Consider the following 19,038-nt stretch of genomic DNA (forward strand, 5'->3'; position numbering starts at 1 on the left):
TTAGATTATTAATATTCATGATGAGCCAAATGCCAGTTAACACCAACATCAAAATAAAGAAGTGACGATTTGCAAACTAAGAACTTAATAAGAGAGAATAAGAAAATAGTGTTATGGCCTGTTGGTATTAAACCTGTTTGCTGCTTCCTACTGACACAAGAAAAGAGAAAAGAGAACAGACAGGCGTGAAAGTTGGTTTCATGCATCACTTCACACGTCTAGTGCATCTTTAGACAGTGAAATAACCTTTATACCAGTATGAGTTCAAAGAGATGGACTGCAGAAGTATGGGATGTAAAAAGTCACGTGCTGAGCTCAGTGTTTATTCAGTATTGAGAAACATGTAAGAAAAGTAGATCAGAAACAATGAATTAAATTTTGCAGCTCTCTCACTCACAGTCATTGTGACTCTGTGTCACTGTAACACAGAGCACATCTGACAAGATGCTGCTGGAGGTAAGACAGAAAATATGTCTTCTTGTAATTTGGGTGAAGTGACTCTTTGAAACAGGCAGTGGAGGGAGCTCTCAGAGTGAGGAAGCCTGAATGTGCCACAACAAAGGTTCACCACTAGAGGGCAGTGAAACATCACAGATACTGAATCAGGACGCTGAAACATTACTCAAACCAATGAATGGATTATCAAAATAGTTGGCGATAAATTTAATAGTTGGCAATTAATCATTGCAGCTCCAGACTGTGTATATAATTAGATTCTATCCAAAATGTATTTAATCACGTTTACAAGTAAATTATTTGCTGAAATAGTGTTATGACAAAATGCCTTCCTGGTTTCTACTCAGCAAGTTGCTTTTTTAACCTTAATCTCCCCACTTTTCATCATATGGTGGATTAAGATGTCTGATGTGTACATGTGTAAGTGAAGTGAAAAACGTACCTGCCACAACAGTCAAATGTAAAGTGAAGTTAAGACGTCCTCTTTAGTTCTGGGCTTCACAGTAATATTTGTGTTCAGGTCTGATGTCAGTGATGGTGAAGTTCTGTCCTGACGGAGTTATGACGTCCTCGTGTAGATGTTACAATTTGCAACACAAATTTAACTTTTTGTATTTACTACATCAGAGGACTGTGGCTGTTAGTTTAGTTCACATGCAGTTCTTCTATTGACTGTGACAGACTGAAATTGTCCGCTGCACACAGATGTTGTCACTTTGTTAAGCTTCTCCTGCTGGACTGAAACTCCAGCATGTTAGTGTCCAGTCCATTGTGCGCCTGCCTGTTTTACTTGTAACCTCTTATAATGAAGCAATATGTACTCCCATTTTGTGGCCTCAGTGTAGATATGACTTGTGAGCATTTCATGTTTTTATTTTAGGCAAAACAAAACATTACAGAACAAAGGAGATGGACCACAATAAAAAGGAATTAAAAAGGAAGCAAGACAGACAACTGTAATGAGATGTAATATAATGGAGCGGAAATAACCGGAAATAATCACCGAAATTAAAAACTGTAATAATGGAACTGGTAAAAAAAAAAGAGGACAGTAACAATGTGGTGAAAATAAACTGTTTACACAGATAAGAGAGACGTGCACATTATGGGATCTAAAATATGGCTCTTGACTACAATCTAGTGACAACAGAAGGAAATTACAACTAGATTACCTAAATCATGTTCCTCTCTCCTCTTTCTCTGTCTCCCAATGAGCTTTTAAATAGCAACTGTTATACTACAATTAAACAAAAAATAGTAATTACAGGCTTACCTCCTATTAGATATCTGATACAGTACTACAGAGATAAAGTATGTCTGAAGCTATACTGTAGAAGAATTAGGAAAATGTTTGCTAGGTCTAAATTAATCTTTAATAAGGTTAAAATGTATCCTGCAGAGTTTTTTTATCACTAGCATTATGGAGACATGGTTTTACAAGTGGGTTCTAGTTTTGTTTAGCAGGTATAATGTTTATCATATTCACCATGTTAGTTGTGTTAGTTTCTAACATTTGTTAATCAGCACTAAACAGAAAGTACAGCTGAGGATGCTGGGAATTAGTTTTTCAGCTATTTGGTCATAAACCAAAGAAGCAAATAACACATTTCAATCCATCCAATAGTTGTCAAGATATGTCACAAAATGACACCCTGGTTCTGGTGCAGGGTTAAAGTCGGGATCACCAAAGTCAGTAGGATGCATCCTCTGGGAACCATAAATGTCAGTAAAAACTTTTATGGCAATCCATCAAATAGTTGTTGAACTATTTCAGTCTGGACTCTGGACCAAAGTGGTGGACCAGTTGACAGCCCAACCAACCACAGACTAACTTTGCCATCCCTAGAGCCTAGCACATTTAAAAATGACAGAAAGCACAGATTAGACGTTCCGGTTGTGTTCAGCACTTTTGTTGACTGTACTGTACAATGCAGCTGGATCCTCCACAGTTTCCTGACTTCTGGTCCTGAGAAAAAAAGATAAAGATATAGTATTAACTCAAACTGCTGTGAAAATATTGTGAGCCAGGTTCAGGTGTGATGAAGACGTTTCAAGAGACTGATGAAGGCTTACACAGCATGGTTTAATGAGACTCGGCCGAGGAGATGCAGTGCCGGCACACAACATGTGAACACATGAAATGCCAACACCAAATCTGAAGGCTACTTCCTGTCTGATATTTATCCTTCCTAGACCTACACAGATTCACTAAGTGTCCAAATAAGTGTCCTTTTCTACATAGCCAGTCAGTCTGTAATGAAACAACATAAAGATAATCTTGACCTTGGGTTACCTAACAGATGTATAACAGTGCATCCTTATCAACTCAGCTGCATCAGTCAGCCGACAAGCAGGCAGAGAGGAGAGACAGAGTCTGGCCTACAGTTTTGGAGAGGCCCTGGCTGTCACCTTTGGCTTCCTTTAGCTCAGCAATTGACCCTATGATGACCTGCGGAAACCTGGGTCATAGTACCCTTAAATTCCTTCACAAATACAAACAGTGATAGTGAAAATGTAAAGAAAACAAGCAAATGCAACAGGAATGAAAGTGTTAAAATGAAATACTTGATCATCAGCTCCATTAACTGCATGCCATGTTGAGGTTTTAGTGAGGATAATGTTCCTGTGAGAGGAGCTGCTCACCTTGGGGCAGTACTGGCACTGTTAAATTGGACAGCAGCGTACTCAACAACTTCTTCCTCCTCCTCTTCCTTGTGTCTTCGGGGGACAGCTGGTATGATGTTGGAGTAGACAGCATCTGTCTGGTTATTGGAGAAGTGGAAACTGGCATAATGAAGGTCATCCTGTTCCCTGTCGTCTGGTCTATCTCCAGGCTCAGATGATTGCTTGGAGGATCTCTTTTTCCTGGTTAGAATGAATTAAAAACCAAGGAAATAATAGTTCATCTGCCAACCTGGCTGCTAACAAGACTCTGGTATTAATGTAAAATGCATCAGTAAAACAAGTCTACTCACCCTATCAGTAGGAGGACAGAGAGCCATATGATAGCCAGGAAAACAGCAGATGTTGTTCCAAAGACTGCTGATTTCCATACTCCTGGGAACACTGGAATAAGACAAAATGACTCATTTGAGTGTGTTCAGATGTTTGGCCACATAGCGTGATATAACAAAAATATTTTTCTTTGCACATGTATTATGTATGTTCTTTTGAAATAGTAGAAGATCTTTTGCCATCCTAAGAGACTCATTACATTGTATGAACGTCCTCCTTTGGGATACCCAAGCTCCCCCTGGCCAGCAGGAAGATTTAACCTCTGTGGTGTGTCCAGGGTCTGTCCTATGACCTTCTCTCAGTCACATGTGCATGGCTAAATCTGGTTCGACCTGGCATCATCTTAAATTTCTCCTCTAAATGAAAATCTGCATTGGCTAAATATCGAGGCTGTCATTGTAAAGCGAGCTCATTTTGAATCAATGACTTTAGCTCTGCTCTGAAAAATTAGTGCAAACAAAGCTGCAGTATTTTTCTGACTTGAAATTCACTTTGCCTGTTTGTTTGGAATTTTAGTGCAAATTACATTAATAAATATATATTTAATATATATATTGAAAATATTTAGTGCAGGTGAGGTGCAAACAACTGGGAGTTTTAAATAAGGCAGTGCAAAGCTCAGTTACTCTGAACTGTATTCCACTTCACCCAACCCCACAGAGGGAAGCTTTGGAGCATCTAGTAAGGAATTAAACATTATGTATTGAGACATACTCCACTCACATGTATGATTTAGAATTACTCTTGGATCATGAAATAAAAAGGTGAACTTTCACTGAACGTCTATAGATAGAGATGTAGAGTTTATCTGCCCATATTTGTTTTCAGACTTGCAGAAGTAGATTCCTCTGTCCTTGGAGCTGATGGAAGTGAAATAATAACTTCCTTCTGGTCCTTGATGCAGTGTTTGGTTCTCCTTGTACCAGGTGTATTTAGCTGCTGGGTTAGCATCACTGCTGCAGGTCAGAGTCACTGAACTGCCCTCCACTATCTCAGCAGAGGGACTCACTGACACAGAGGGAAGCTTTGGAGCATCTGTATTTCATGAATATAGATTATCATAAGTTGATGCATATTTGGCAGGATGTGGAAAGTTGATCGTGGTCTAAATGTACTGAAGCTGCTCAGTGAATTACAGCAGAAAACTTGAAGCAGGCAGGTAAAATCTTTCCATTGTCGAGTTAAAAGGATACTCCAGAGATTTAGTTTTGCACTTCCACAAAGTTGGGGGACTCACGAGAAACAGATTTAAATAATTTATCAAACTGAAGCAGTAGAGGATGAAATATCCTGACCTGTAGTCCATAATATGGGTCAAACTCCCAAAAACACTGAATGTCCACTTTTTTCAAAGAAAGCCCAGTTTGTACTGCAGCCTTCTTATTGAAAAGTCTAAAGCCCAAGCTGAAAAAATCAAAGTATGTGACATATACTTCTCAAAAACATTAAGGGAACACTTAAATCAAACATCAGATCTTGAAGTTCTAAATATTTACTGTACACTGTATAATTCGTTGAGAACAAAATTATTTAACGGTCAGTGGAAACCAAAATCACCTACTGAATGAGGACTGGACACATTGAAAAGTTAAAAGTAAAAAATTTAACTGTTAAACTGCAACTCATGATGTGACTCAGTAGTATGTATGGCCCAAGGGGCTGTATGCACTCCTGACAACGTCTCAGCAGTGCTCCTCCTGGTCCTCCTCGCACAAAGAAGCAGTTCTGGCCCTGCTGCCGGGTTGATGTCCCGTCTACGGTGTCCAGCTCTCCTCGTGCAATTATCGGTCTCCTTGTATCTCCTCCATTCTTTTAAACCTGTGCTGGGAGACGCAGCAAACCTTCTTGCTGTGGCACATATGGACGTGCCACCCTGGAGGAGCTGGACTACCTGTGCAACTTGAATGGGCTGCAGATATTGCGTCATGCAACCAGTGGTGACGAGGACGCTAACAAAATGCAAAACTAAAGAACAATCAGTCAGGAAGGGTAAGGAGAGAACAACTGTCTGCGGCCACCACTTGCAAAACCATTCATTTTTTGGGGGGTTGTCTTGCTGTTGCCGCTCCAAAAACAGGTGATTCACAATTACTTATTCTTCCTAACTGGACAGATTGATATCCCAGAAGTTCACTTGACATGATGTTATACTGTGATGATATTTTTAGAGTGTATTTAATCTCTCAATAGCATTAAACCTGTGTTTCACTCACATTTCACATTAATGATGTATTTAGTTGTCTCCTCCCCAGCTGGTTCTCAGCTGCACAGTAATACTCTCCAGAGTCAGAGGACTGGATGGAGCTGAAGACAAGCTGTGGTTCTTTACTGAGATCTTCATGGTCTGGATTTTTAGTCCTCTTGTACCAGATATAGTTAGCTGCTGGCTTAGCATCACAGCTACAAGTCAGATTTACTGAACTGCCCTCCACTAAATCACCAGAGGGACTCGCTGACACGGAGGGAAACTTTGGAGCATCTGCAGGAGATATTAACATACATTAACTTTAAAATGTTTTTGTAAAACAGTCTTTTGTTGTTGATAGTTCAATCCTAAAGAGAATCATTTATTCAGGAAGAAATTAAAGAAAGAAAAACAGATTACTTTCATTTTTTTTTGGTGTTTGATTATTGCTGCTGTCCAGAGTTGCTGTGGTCACAAAAATTCTGAAGACTTTGTGTTTCTTCTGGTGTTTCCTGAACCAATTACACACCTTTATAGTAAAAGCTGATTTCCTTTTTTTCTTTTATATTTACTAACTATTTGATAATAATTATTTTGTGGGGAAAGTATCCCTCATTCAAATTGTTGTGGTGCTTAAAAATTAAAACAAAAAGCTTGAGTGAACTAAACTGCACAAACACACACACAATTACTGTCACCCATTAAAGACACATATATTCATGATACAGCATTAGTTACACTACTCCACCAGATGGTGTCATGTCAGTGGAAGACTGGATGTAAACTCACACACTGAAGGAGAGCGGGACTTCTCATATCCTCGTACAGCACAGGAAAAGCTGCCTGCAGGAAAAGGGGCCTGAATATGTAGATGTTTCTTCCTGAATTTTCTGTCCGTTCTTGTACCAGATGTAGGAAGGATGGCCAGGTAGACGACAGCTGCTGTGACACTTCAGCTCTGCCCAGGGAGAATACTTTGATCTGCTCACCTGCACCTGCAGATCTGAATACATGAATAACAGAAATCTTCATTTCTAACTGTCAACACATACAAGCACACAGATGCAAGTAACCTTCATAAGATGTTGAACACTTGAAACTAAATTGATAAATATTCAGATGAAAATGTTACCTGTGACAAAACTTCATTTAGTAACTGGACCTTTGAGCCTAGATTTTCTTCATGAAACATTTACAGCACTGATTGCTTGATATTGATACTTTGGAACAAAAAACTATTTAAATGAAAATGTTACCTGTGACAGACAGAGTGACTCCAGGTGAACCAGTATATTTCCCAAGTTCTTGGTTTGTTATGAACCTGAACTTGTACTCAGCTGAGTCGCTCTCTCTCAGGTCTGTGATTCTCAGAGTGCAGCGTTTGTTCTGACAAATATACTCCACACGACCTGAATACTCTGGGTCCGTTTTCAGATCCACTTGAACATTATTACCCTCTTTCGTAAACCAGAATGTTTCTCAACTTTGGTATCATGATTATTTAAGCTGGATGGATATGTGTAGGTACAGTTTATGTCCACTGTTGATCCTTTTAAGGCACAGATCTGAGTTGGAGTGTAAGTCACTCCCCAGCCATTCTGACTCTGTACCACTGAAAAACAGATGACATCAGAAACCAAAATCAGATTCAAAACATCAGAGAACAAACTTATTTTCATATATTTATTTTTGTAAAACTTAACTGAACTACTGCACATGTACAAAACTGCGTTGGGAGTCAAACCCTTTGCCATGGAGAATTAACAGTCTACAGGTTTTCATGTCATTTTAAAGACTTTTAGAGGCAGAGGGGAGAAAACCTGTAGACTGTCGGCTCTCCATGGCACAAGACTGGACAACTTGTGTAGGTTCTATGTAATATCCTGTAAGACAAAGAGGATCAAGGTACCAGCGTGTTTTTGGGAACAGCTATCCTGGATAAGCAGTGTCACAAAAACGTATCTCTGTAACTAGAACTGAAAAAGAATAACGTATTTTATCAGGTGTTTCAGTTTTTATTGATACAATAGGAATATTTATCAATGTTGGTGCAACAGCTTCGGTCCATTCATTTAAGACATAGAAAAGGACATTAGGGGGGAATCGGAGGAGCATTTATTTACTTTTTAAACTTTTTGCTTACTAAAACCTTGTATTAAATATTTGTTGGAGATCATACACCCTAACTCTGAAGTCTCATGGAGGGGATGATGGCACAGACATAACTATTGTTGACTAGCTATCAGGTTTTAAAGATCAAGTCATCAAATCCGTCTAATTTAAAAAATAAATTCACTTTGTGGTATGGCTGCTGACTGAAGGCCTTCCCCATAACATCAGATATAGCTGATAGCTGATTCAGGGTCCCTTGCATGTGCAGGGGGAATTTAAAAAAAGCATCATCAATGGGGATCTGATTCACGATTCACCATGGCAACAGGTAAACAAGCCTCTATTTTAACCCAGTGATGCTCAAAACGTGGACCATGATGTTTCTCTTAAATCACAGGATGAAAGGAGTCACTTAGTTAACAATAATACATTTTATTCAGCGTAGTCTGCTCATTCATCATTTACCAGACGTAAATTTCTGTAATGTTGCATTGGATTTTAATTATATTTATTCACCTGTAACCTGACAGGGACAAAATACCACTGGCAATAACTGAAGATGAAAATATAGATAAGACACAGTTTAGTCATGGACCTATGATTAGTCCGACCCAGTAATAATAATTTTGGTCATTTGCATTTGAAAATGTGTCTCTGTTCAAACTGACTGTAATATTTTAGACGTCCAGCCTATTTTATGTAAAAAAATTATGCTCATTTCACATTTAGATACGATGCTTCTATGGGTGGAGCCTGATTCGAAGCTTCGCAGCGAAACATGCAATTTTATCTATATGTTAGTGTCAACGTTTAATTTTACATAGAACCACCAGTTTTCTGACAATAAGTTAATATACAGCCAATTACAATATACATTTCAATGTTTGATGCTTTAACTAAACATGTCTATGAAGATTCTCAGTCATCCAGGTCATAGTTATCCAACGAGGGTTAAAATGAAAGGGCAACTGGACTTGGTTGAAGATACTGGAAGACGTTTCGTCCCTTATCCAAAGGACTTCTTCAGTTCTGACTGACTGGCAGGGAAACTCAGCTATTTAACCTCAGTGGGGTCGTTGGCCCGGGTCATCGATACCGCTGGTTCGTTAGTGTTCCTTGGTGTTGTGACGACAGTCGTTACAGTCGTTGAGACTACCTGTGGCCAAGACTGAACGACTATCGTTGGTATCTTCACCTGAGGCCAAGACTGAACGACCATCGTTGGTATCTTCACCTGAGGCCAATGGGTTACGGGGGTTATGGGTTGGAAGGGGGGGCCTTCGCATTAGAAAGGGCTGCAGATACCTTTAGTCTGAGCTGTTCCGCTTCTGTTTCTGTTAATTTGTTTTTCCTAATGGCTGATTCTGTGGCTGTGATGAGGTCTACTATTGGTAGTTGCTGTGGTGTAATGGCCAACTCCTCAGGTCAAGACTCTGCAGTCTACTTACATCTGAAGGACAGAGGACACTCGTTTGAGGACCACCAGGTGCACATTTTAGACAGAGAAGATGGATGGTTTGAAAGAGGTGTCAAGGAAGCCATCTACACCAGGGTTGAGAAGCCGTCATTGAACAGGGGAGGGGGTCTACGCCACCACTTATCCCCCACTTACAATGCTGTCCTTTCATCACTTCCCAGGAAACTCAACAAACGTAACCCATTGGCCTCAGGTGAAGATACCAACGATGGTCGTTCAGTCTTGGCCACAGGTAGTCTCAACGACTGTAACGACTGTCGTCACAACACCAAGGAACACTAACGAACCAGCGGTATCGATGACCCGGGCCAACGACCCCACTGAGGTTAAATAGCTGAGTTTCCCTGCCAGTCAGTCAGAACTGAAGAAGTCCTTTGGATAAGGGACGAAACGTCTTCCAGTATCTTCAACCAAGTCCAGTTGCCCTTAATTTTAACCCTCGTTGTTTAACTAAACCTGTGTAAAGAAAAACACTTTCAATAAATGTTTTTAAAGTGCGTAAATAAATCCAAAATTGTAACTCTGGGTCGTCATGTGTAGGCGTAGCTTGTATGTGTGCGGTGGCAGAAGAGGAACACTTGCTGAAAAGATGGAGCCCCAGCTTCACTGGTGTTGTGCCGAGTTGTCGCGGGACTTTTGGATAATTTATCACCGTTGATGAACCACACAAAGAATATTATATCATTTTTAGACCCGCGAGGAACTGCGACGCGCATGCAGTTGTCGGCTGCACGGCATGCACGTAAAACTCTGCACAAGACCGGTGAATGGCAGGAGGGAGGGAGGGAGAGAGAGGGGGAGAGAGAGAGGTCAAAAATAAGCCTCAGTTTAGCTTTAGGGACAGCCCTAAACATGACAAATGATTGTTCATTGATCAGTTAGGCTACAGGCATATAGATTAGTTTGATTGAAACAGTGATTACTGCAGTAGTGTAGGCCACTAAATGTTTCAGTGTAACTGTTGCTGCCTTAATGTCCACAGAGTCACAGTGATACACAGAAGGACAGAGTAGCCCGTATAGATTTTATCTGTGCTGAGGATGAATCCACAATGTCGCTGTCTCAGTCCTTACATTGATGACAGATTGATCATGTTGAAGATCATGTTTGGGTACGGAACCTATATCTAACTGGGACTTTGATGTTTGCAAAAACTTCTGCAAATGAATGTGTTCAGTTTGTGCTTTGGTATCGACAGTATGAATGAGGAAATGAAACGCTGCGTCAGACCGCTGCTTCAGGCTCCGCAGGAGGGGAAGAGTCAGAGAGAAACTCAGCATTTGTTGAAGAAAACCTTCTCCCGAGCAGCTGAGCTTTACAGCATAAATTGCTGGAGTTACTGATCTCGTTTTTTTTCTGATGTCAGTCTCTTAAACTGATAACGCAGAGTTTCCCTCATCTAAGGCTTAACATACTTCTCAGTAATCCTCCTTTCTGAAACTGGCCATGGACTACAGAAAATTTTGACAGATTATCAAATCAAAATTATTTAATGTGTGTAATGAGGCAGAAATGCATAGTTAAATGTAAAGAGGAGACAAAATAAATACCATAATAAAGAGGGTAGAAAATGCAAAGGAAGAATAATAAACATATTAACAAAAATATTAAAATTAAAAAATACATTTGAAAAACAATTAATAAAGTTGAAGATCATAAAGGACAATAAATAAGGTAATTAATACAATTGTGAATAAATACATAGAAATAGTGTTTTAAGTGAGACTCCCAGTAAACAGTCAACATTTAAATGGTAAACATGGAGACCACCTGAGTAAATCTTTATAAATTGCATCATAAATTAGTATTTTAGTGTATTTTCCTTTATCACATATTTAATAATTCTGAGTAATTCAAGGGTATATCACAATGCATCTAAAAATTGATTTGCCTTATCCGTACACAACACACACACAGATTATATGTGAAAAATCCAATTAAATCCACAAACCACTATGTGCTACCAAACCAGATACAGACATTTAACATCCAAGTAGAAGCACTGAGTCCAAAAGTTAATGTTGGTGTTGCAGTCAGAGTTTTAAGGTGTTTTAAATTATCACACTGCATAAAACAGGTCAAATATAGGAATATAGAGATCTTAGAATGAATAATTTAATTAAATGTTCTTTCTTATACTCACTTCAGGTTGATCTGACTAAATGTAAATACATAAATGTAGATATACAGCACCTGGTACAGTCAGGAGAAGGACGACAAATCCTCTCGCTGCTGCTGTTAACCTCATATCTGCTCCTCGCGTCTCGCTGTGTGACTTCAGAGACATTAAAAGATGTCTGCAGCTAAATAATGTCCACAGAAGTAAATCATTCACATCAAAAACACTTCTACCTAACATGAAAGGAAGTTATCTTGATAAGACAACGTTACTCTGTAAAATCCTCCCAACTTCCTTCCTCTTTACATCATTTACATGAATAATGAACCAAATATACAAGTAGACTTAAGTTCACACTAAAAAGTAACTTGCTTTGTTGTTTTTGCAAACTATGAACTTTCTGTCTATCTATTTAAGAGAGTGTAACAAACTAGTTTTGAGGCACTTCAGAACATCCAACAAACAACAAAGACTATCTAAGGAAATCTTATCGTAAATGTGGTCATAGTTTAGGGTCTGTCAGTGATGCTAAACTAAACAGGAACAGAAGGAAACAGTTTGATGCATCGCTTGGATGCACACCATGGGTTCAAATTGTTGTGCTGCATCAGTGTGGAAAAAAGTAACATGATGCAGTCTTATTGATAGTATAAGACCTATTTTCAAAAAAAAAAGTTACATGAAAAGACTAAATGTTACAAAAAGTCAGACAAATTATATTTACAGGTGAATGCAGTCAAATACTTTACATATTCTAAAAACAAAGTAAGTTTCTCTAGGGCATATAATTCATTTGTAAAGTCTTGGAGAGGCATATCCCAAGAAAAATATTAACTAAAAGAAAGAACTAAAAAAAGAAACAGAATTATCATAAATGCAATATCTGTTTTAGTCGTTAGGTTTTGTTGACTGTGCTGTACAATGTAGCTGGATCCTCTCCAGGTTCCTGACCTCTGGTTCTGAAAAAAAAGAAGATATTGTTTGAAATAATATAATTACCATCACATCCCAACAGTGTTTTAGAGTTTAAAATATAATCCACCCGGTGTTTGTACCGGAGGAAGAGAGGGTAGGTAGAGGGTAGGTGACGACTCCCGCGACGTCCTCGATTTCCTGACCTCAATGACTGAGGGGAAGAGGCCTGAGAGCTGCAGGGAGTCGGCGAAATGTCGTTGGAGAACTGGAGATCCTGGCAAGCGAGGCCCTCGGATCGCAAGCTGGTCCCCTGAGACACTTGATGTCTGCCTGGAACTTAAAGTTACCCTGTTTTGAATGGATCGTCCGAATCAGGTGAGTTCAGGGTGTGGATTATACAGTGACAACTGGGTGGTCAACTTTTTTCCAGGTCCAAAAGAAAATCCAGTACAGCACATGCGCCTGCTTCAGTGAACTAAAATCTTACAATGCTTACAGTATCCTTGCTTATTTAACTAATGTCATCAGTCTGTAGATGATGATAAATCAAATTCATTACACCAGCTTTCTATTAGATGTACAGGTTGCATGTTGCATGTATTTCCAGGAAATTGGTCAGTCAGGAATTTCCAGGCGTGCAGCCAGTACAAAAAGCACAATTATATAACAACTTGATTTATCAGTAAGTTATATCACATAATATCACATAAATACCCCACATAATTTGGTGTCACGAACAGGATCTGATTAACAACTGGCCGAATCCTGCAAGTCGTCGAGTTGGGGCGTTCTGCCACGAACAGACTGTGAAGGATGCGTGTGTGTGTGCGTAAGAGTTTGAAAGTGCATAAATGCTCCCGAAGGAGGTTTAGAGTTAATGTGTGCCTGTTGTGAGAATTAATTAGCTTGATGTGTGTATGAGAAAAATTAACGGGTTAACTGACGTAAATACGTGACCATAGTCGGGAAAGTTACCAGAGTTAATGTGTGATTGTTGTGGCATTGACAGCTTTGCCCTGGTAATGGGGTGTACAGTTTTCGCTCGTTGAAGAGAAGGTTTGCCCCGGTGAAAAGGGGTAGTTTTCCCTCGGTGGAGGAAGTGCAGCCTATAGGTTTAGTTCTCTGCAAGTTCAATCCCTCGGTAAAAGAGGGGTTCTTTGAATTGACTGCCAACAAAATGCGTAAATTAAAATAGCAGTGGAGCTGTTTTTAAAATGAAGAAAATAACAAAAGGAGATGAGAAAGTTTTGTGATTAATGTTTCATAAAGATAAAGTGTTTTCTGTATAAGAAAAAAGTATTTTGTGTAAATGGTTTTACTGTTATCTTGTTATTTTTTTGGTGTTTGTCCTCTTTATATGTAAATATTGGTGAAGTGTGGTTTTGGGATGTGTGCTCGGTGTGTGTGGGAACCTTAGGGATGGATAGTTCAAAGTTGTTAATCTAGAAGAGATCTGCAGGCAAGCAGAAATAACTTTTTGATTTGTGCTAAATTAAACTGGACAAAAAATAAATAAATAAGGGTTTACAGAAAAGGGTTTAGTTTGGCTCAAGACTGTGGTATGCTTGTCTTTAGTGGTTTCAGGGTTTGATCTTTGCCTAGAACGGTACCCACTGAAATAAACATTTGGGACCATTGGTTGCATAGATGCTTTTTAGAGTAGCCTACATGAGAGAATGAGAATTTTTGTTGTAATGTGCTAAATTTGAGAGAAAGTATAATGTTGTGGAATCAACCAGACTCACTCAAAAAGGCAGGTGAGGTCAGATGGTGCCAAAAGAGGGGGGAAGTTTTCTTCCCCTAGAGTTGACCTTTTTACATGAAAAAACCAGAGACATCGCCTGGTGTTTGTTAGGGATCAGCAGACAATGCATCGCTTAAGGATTGTGTATTCAAAGAGCCTTAGTGAACCTCTCTAGCCGTAAAGGTGTCACTAGAGACATTTAGTAGGTCAGCAAAAGGGGCTGTCCGACCCCTCTCTCTCCGCAGGTCACCTCCGGACATCAAAAGAACCACCCGTCCGGCCCCAACCTGACTCTTTTTCCCATAGAACAGCTGAGGCATAAACCACCACTCCCTTCTCTCTGTAGCCGATGGGCAAATGTGATAAGCCAATTTCCTACTAAAACATTCACCCACACGCCGGTGTGCATAACCAGCTTCCCGGTTAAAGTGGAAAATCTCACAGTTGAATGTCTACTGTTTTCTCGTGCGACCCAAGCTCCACCAAGTGGATAGGAAAGGTGTAACACACAAGTGTTTAAAACTCGGCTTACACCGACAATGAGCGCCAAGTACCTATCACCATGTAATTGTATAAACGAAATATTTTTGCTTACGTCTAAATTGTCTCTTGAGTTAAAACCCGTAACGATCAATTTTACACTGAGAACATGTAGTTAAGCTTTGTTACGTTTTTTTATATAACCATTATAACCTTTAATCCTCTAGTGTTTAGTCTTGTGTTGCTTGTCTTTATCTGAATGTTTAGAACTGAGTATTTTTCAAATGTCGATATTGTGTCGACGAGCTGAGAAAGCTACTGCTCTTTAATCCCCAATTTTCTTAGCGGGAGTTTTGATTAAGTTTGGAGCTGCCTGGGATGAAACTTTCCCCAGACTTGTTTAATCTCAGCAACATTAAATAACCTATATTCCCGGGGCCTCGCGAACCTACGGCGAATGTATGAGTTTTATTTGATTTTGTTGTTTTAACATCATCCGATCGTTCTGAGCAACTTTGGACCAGAAACTCAGAAGCCCGTTCATTTCTTGCCTTGAATGAACGAAGTCACGGCTCCAACGACAGAGCCTGGAGTGTGTTCCGCTGAGCTATAGCGACACCAAACAAACTCAGAGTGCAAGCCCAGGGCTGACGGCTGCAAGCGTTTTCCCGCAAAGGACTCCGGAACAAATTATTTAGTTAGAATTTAAAATCTGAAATGATCCTCGACATGCAATGATGACACAATGCATGTCGAGGTGACTTGCTGATGTTTTGTACTTAAACTGGACATCTATGGATACAGATGTGGAGTTGATCTGGCCATACTCATTCTCAGCCTTGCAGTGGTAGATCCCGCTGTCCTTAGAGCTGATAGAGGTGAAATGATAAATGTCTCCTGGTCTCTGAATCAGTGTTTGGTTCTCCTTGTACCAGGTGTATTTAGCTGCTGGGTTAGCATCACTGCTGCAGGTCAGAGTCACCGAACTGCCCTCCACTATCTCAGCAGAGGGACTCACTGACACAGAGGGAAGCTTTGGAGCATCTGGAGGAAAAACGTGAACACATGTAACATTTCATTTCAAGATGAGGTTAAGTTTTCACAGTGGAGCATTTTAAATGTACAATATTTCATACAAACACAAAGTGGAGGTGCAGCTTGGTTTCCTCCTTTATCAGAAACCACATGGGTTCCTGTTACCATAGATACAAGTTGGACACTTTGATACTGAAGCAATGGACTAAAGACTGAAGGAGAGTGGTAATATTTATGTCCTGTAAGAAATTTGCTTAATCATTTTCTTTCATTCATTAGATGGCGTATACTGTGTGTGTGTTAGTAGTAAGTAAGTAAAGTGTATTTGTATAGCACCTTTCACAGAAAAATCACAAAGTGCTTCACAATAAAATGTAATACAACACAACAAAGTGTGTGTGTGTGTGGATTTACATAAGGCACATGTTAGAAATACCAAAATAGAAGGATTTTTTTATCTTTAAATCCAACAGAACACCTAAAGCACATAAACATCACAGACATGAAGACTCAAAATGTCCTACAGTCCAGCAGTGCTGAAGACAGGAGACCAAGCAAATGATCCTGGTTCAGTGTCTTTGGACACCACCATGTCTACTGATGACCTCTAGTGGGTAAATAAGCTAAATGAGTGCATTGAACAATAAAAATGTGTGTCAGACATGATTTTCCCACATGTGGCATTTTCTGACATCATCACTTCCACAAGAACACTTGATTGGACAGATCTTGTAACACTAATCACTTAAAAATATCTGACTTCATCTTTTCACTCATGTGTTTGTGTGGATGGATCAGAATAAGTTAAAACTTGGACCCATGAAGTGTTTTGCTGAAGAAGACATTTTAAAAAGTGTCCATTAAAGATACAAGAACAGATAATCAGGGAATTTCTCTGATGATGCACAAGTTCCCCTTCGAGGGAACTCGAACTGCATCGGTTACGACAACTATGGGAACGCCTCTAGGCGTAGCAGGTCTGAACGTGAATCAAATCACTCCAATCCTATTGGCTTGTTGCTAGAACGGTAAAGTGTGACGGAATAACCGGAGGAGTATAAAGCACACCTGTACACACTCATCATTAGCTTTTTTCTATTCAGCAGGCGCTCTGTATGTTGTTTGAAGAAAGCTCCAGTCCTACAAGCAGTATGTCTTACCTGAAGAAGAAGTCTACCAGCATGTCCGGCAACCAGATGTACAGAAGGTGTGTTTTGTCTTGCCCTCGGTACATCACGGATGGAGATTCTCATGAGATGTGTGTCTCATGTTTGGGGATGGAGCACGCCCGGGCAGCTCTTGAGGGGGCTGTTTGCGCCCGTTGCGAAGCCCTTTTCGTGCGGGTACTGAGGTACAGCATGGCTCTCTCTTTTCCGAGGATGGTCGGATGTGTTCTCCCTGTGGTGTGGGCCCTGCGGCCGCTGAGGCGCCCCAGCGGCTTCACTCATGGGGTTCACAGCGATGTCGGAGGATTTCGGGACGGCTGAGGCTTTTTCCCGACCTTCATCCGCTGGGAGCAACCGTTCGGGAGCCCGTTCTCGGCTTCTCCCGCTCGCGGTTTGGATCCGGAGATGCTGCAGCAACGTGCTCAGCGTAGTGGACGATGACTTCCGGGTGTCGGGGCGGCGTCATCAGGCGGCGCCCGACTATGACGTACTGCTGGAGGTGGTGACTAGAGCCGTGGCTAAGCTCAACATCAACTGGCCACAGGAGAAGCAGACACCACAGGCTAGTGGTAAGCTTGATGAAAGGTTTCTTAAGCACCACCTCCACGCCAGTCTCTGCCATTCTTTCCTCCTTTCTTCCTGGACCCAAGGCAGCTGAGGCTGCCAGGCGTAGGTCCCTTCCCTGTACGAGTGTCGCTTCTCGGGGTCCCCCCGAGGAGCTGGGGCAGCGAGACGGCGCTCTCACCCTCAGCCTTCTGAGAGACGCGATCTGAGGACCGTCATCCAGTCCCGACGGAGCTCAGGGGGCCGATCGAGGACGATTCAGGACGCACCTGCCACCATCGAGTCCACGCCATACTGCCTGCCCCGAGGGTCACCGTGGATCTCTCCCCTGCCGTTCTGGGGCTTCAGGGGTCCACCAGAAGATCACACGAGACACCCGACCACCAGCCCCGAGGGGCTGGTTCCGTTGGCAGACTTTGCAGAGGCTTGGCGGAGCCTGACGAACATTTCTCCGTGGGTCCTGCGCACTGCCATCGATGGGTTTTGACTACAGTTCAAAACCCGCCCTCCAAAATTCAACGGGGTGGTTTGGACTGTGGTCCGCCCGGAGCAAGGTCCGGTGTTGGGACAGGGAAAGTTCTTACTCTGCTGAGGAAAGGGGCCATGGAACGTGTCTCCCCCCCAGACAGAGACGCCGGGTTCTACAGCCGGTACTTCATAGTCCCCAAGAAGGATGGAGGGCTGCGCGTTCTAACCGGTCTCTGGGGAGATTCAGGTTTAAGATGCTCTTCATCCCCACCATCGTGACGCACATCCAATCCAAAGATTGGTTCGTCACGATAGATCTAAAGGACGCCTATTTCCACGTCTCCATCCGTCCTTCTCACAGGAAGTTCCTGAGGTTCGCCTTCGGGTGTGTGGCTTACCAGTATCGGGTTCTTCCATTCGGCCTGGCACTTTCCCCTCGCACATTCACCAAGTGTATGGATGCAGCACTGGCCCCGCTGAGGCTCCAGGGCATCCGGATTTCAACTACATCGACGACTGGCTCATCCTAGCCCAGTCTCAAGAGTTGTGGTTTAGGCATCGAGATGTCGTTCTGGCTCAACTGTGGCGTTTAGGGCTGAGGCTCAACGCAAAGAAGAGTGTGCTGGCGCCCACCCAAAGGACTACGTTCCTAGGGGTAGTATGGGATTCGACAACGATGCGGGCACAATTGTCTCCGGCACGTGTCGACACCATATTGGCTCCCGTGAAAGGGGTGAAGTTAGGCTACGCCATCACTATAAAACACTTTCAACGAGTGTTGGGTCTCCTGGCGGCTGCGTCCAGCGTAATACCATCTGGACTGCTGCACATGAGACCCCTGCAGTGGTGGCTAAGGACCAAGGGTTTTTCCCGAGGGGAAATCCTCTCCGTCTGATTTGGGTTACGCGCAAGGGTCTTCGTTCCCTATCAGTTTGGAAGGAAACTTGGTTCCTGTCCCAGGGGCCCATGCTGGGAGGGTCTTGTCGCCAGCTGGTCATTTCGACAGACGCCTCCCTCACGGGCTGGGGCGCGGTCATGGGAGGCCGCTTTGCAAGGGGATCCTGGCAGGTGCATCAATCCGAGTGGCATATCAACCGTCTCGAGATGTTGGCGGTGTTGGAGACTTCACCCCGAAGTGGTGGAGCTCTTGTGCGAAGAGTTCGGCCCCATAGACGTGGATCTGTTTGCGTCTCAAGAGACTACGCATTGCCCGCTATGGTTTCTCTCGTTCCTCCAGCCCCGTTGGGTCTGGACGCCATGGTACATTCGTGGCCGAGGCTACGTCTGTACGCATTCCCCCAC

At 41.9% G+C, this 19,038-nt stretch overlaps 1 protein-coding gene and 1 long non-coding RNA gene across 2 annotated transcripts in view; both read right to left on the reverse strand.

The window, feature by feature from the left end:
• Positions 1-1,864: 1,864 nt before the first annotated feature.
• Positions 1,865-3,577, reverse strand: LOC119899174. Its single transcript, XR_005443739.1, has 3 exons — positions 3,432-3,577; positions 3,100-3,321; positions 1,865-2,422 (listed from the first exon to the last, which is right to left on the reverse strand). It is a non-coding gene; the product is annotated as an uncharacterized LOC119899174 (long non-coding RNA).
• A 666-nt stretch (positions 3,578-4,243) lies between these two features.
• LOC119892100 (B-cell receptor CD22-like) overlaps positions 4,244-19,038 on the reverse strand; it is a gene marked incomplete at its 5' end in the record, with an annotated part of 33,324 nt that continues 18,529 nt past the window's right edge. Inside the window, 2 exons of the mRNA XM_038704235.1 lie at positions 4,244-4,506; positions 15,287-15,547. Coding sequence (XP_038560163.1) covers positions 4,244-4,506; positions 15,287-15,547 — 524 coding nt within the window. The remainder of the gene's footprint in view (positions 4,507-15,286; positions 15,548-19,038) is intronic.

The sequence above is a fragment of the Micropterus salmoides genome, unplaced genomic scaffold (assembly GCF_014851395.1).
Source record: "Micropterus salmoides isolate LMB-PRFRI ecotype aquatic unplaced genomic scaffold, ASM1485139v1 Ms_hic_scaffold_1, whole genome shotgun sequence".
In the NCBI taxonomy this organism is placed as follows: Eukaryota; Metazoa; Chordata; class Actinopteri; order Centrarchiformes; family Centrarchidae; genus Micropterus; species Micropterus salmoides.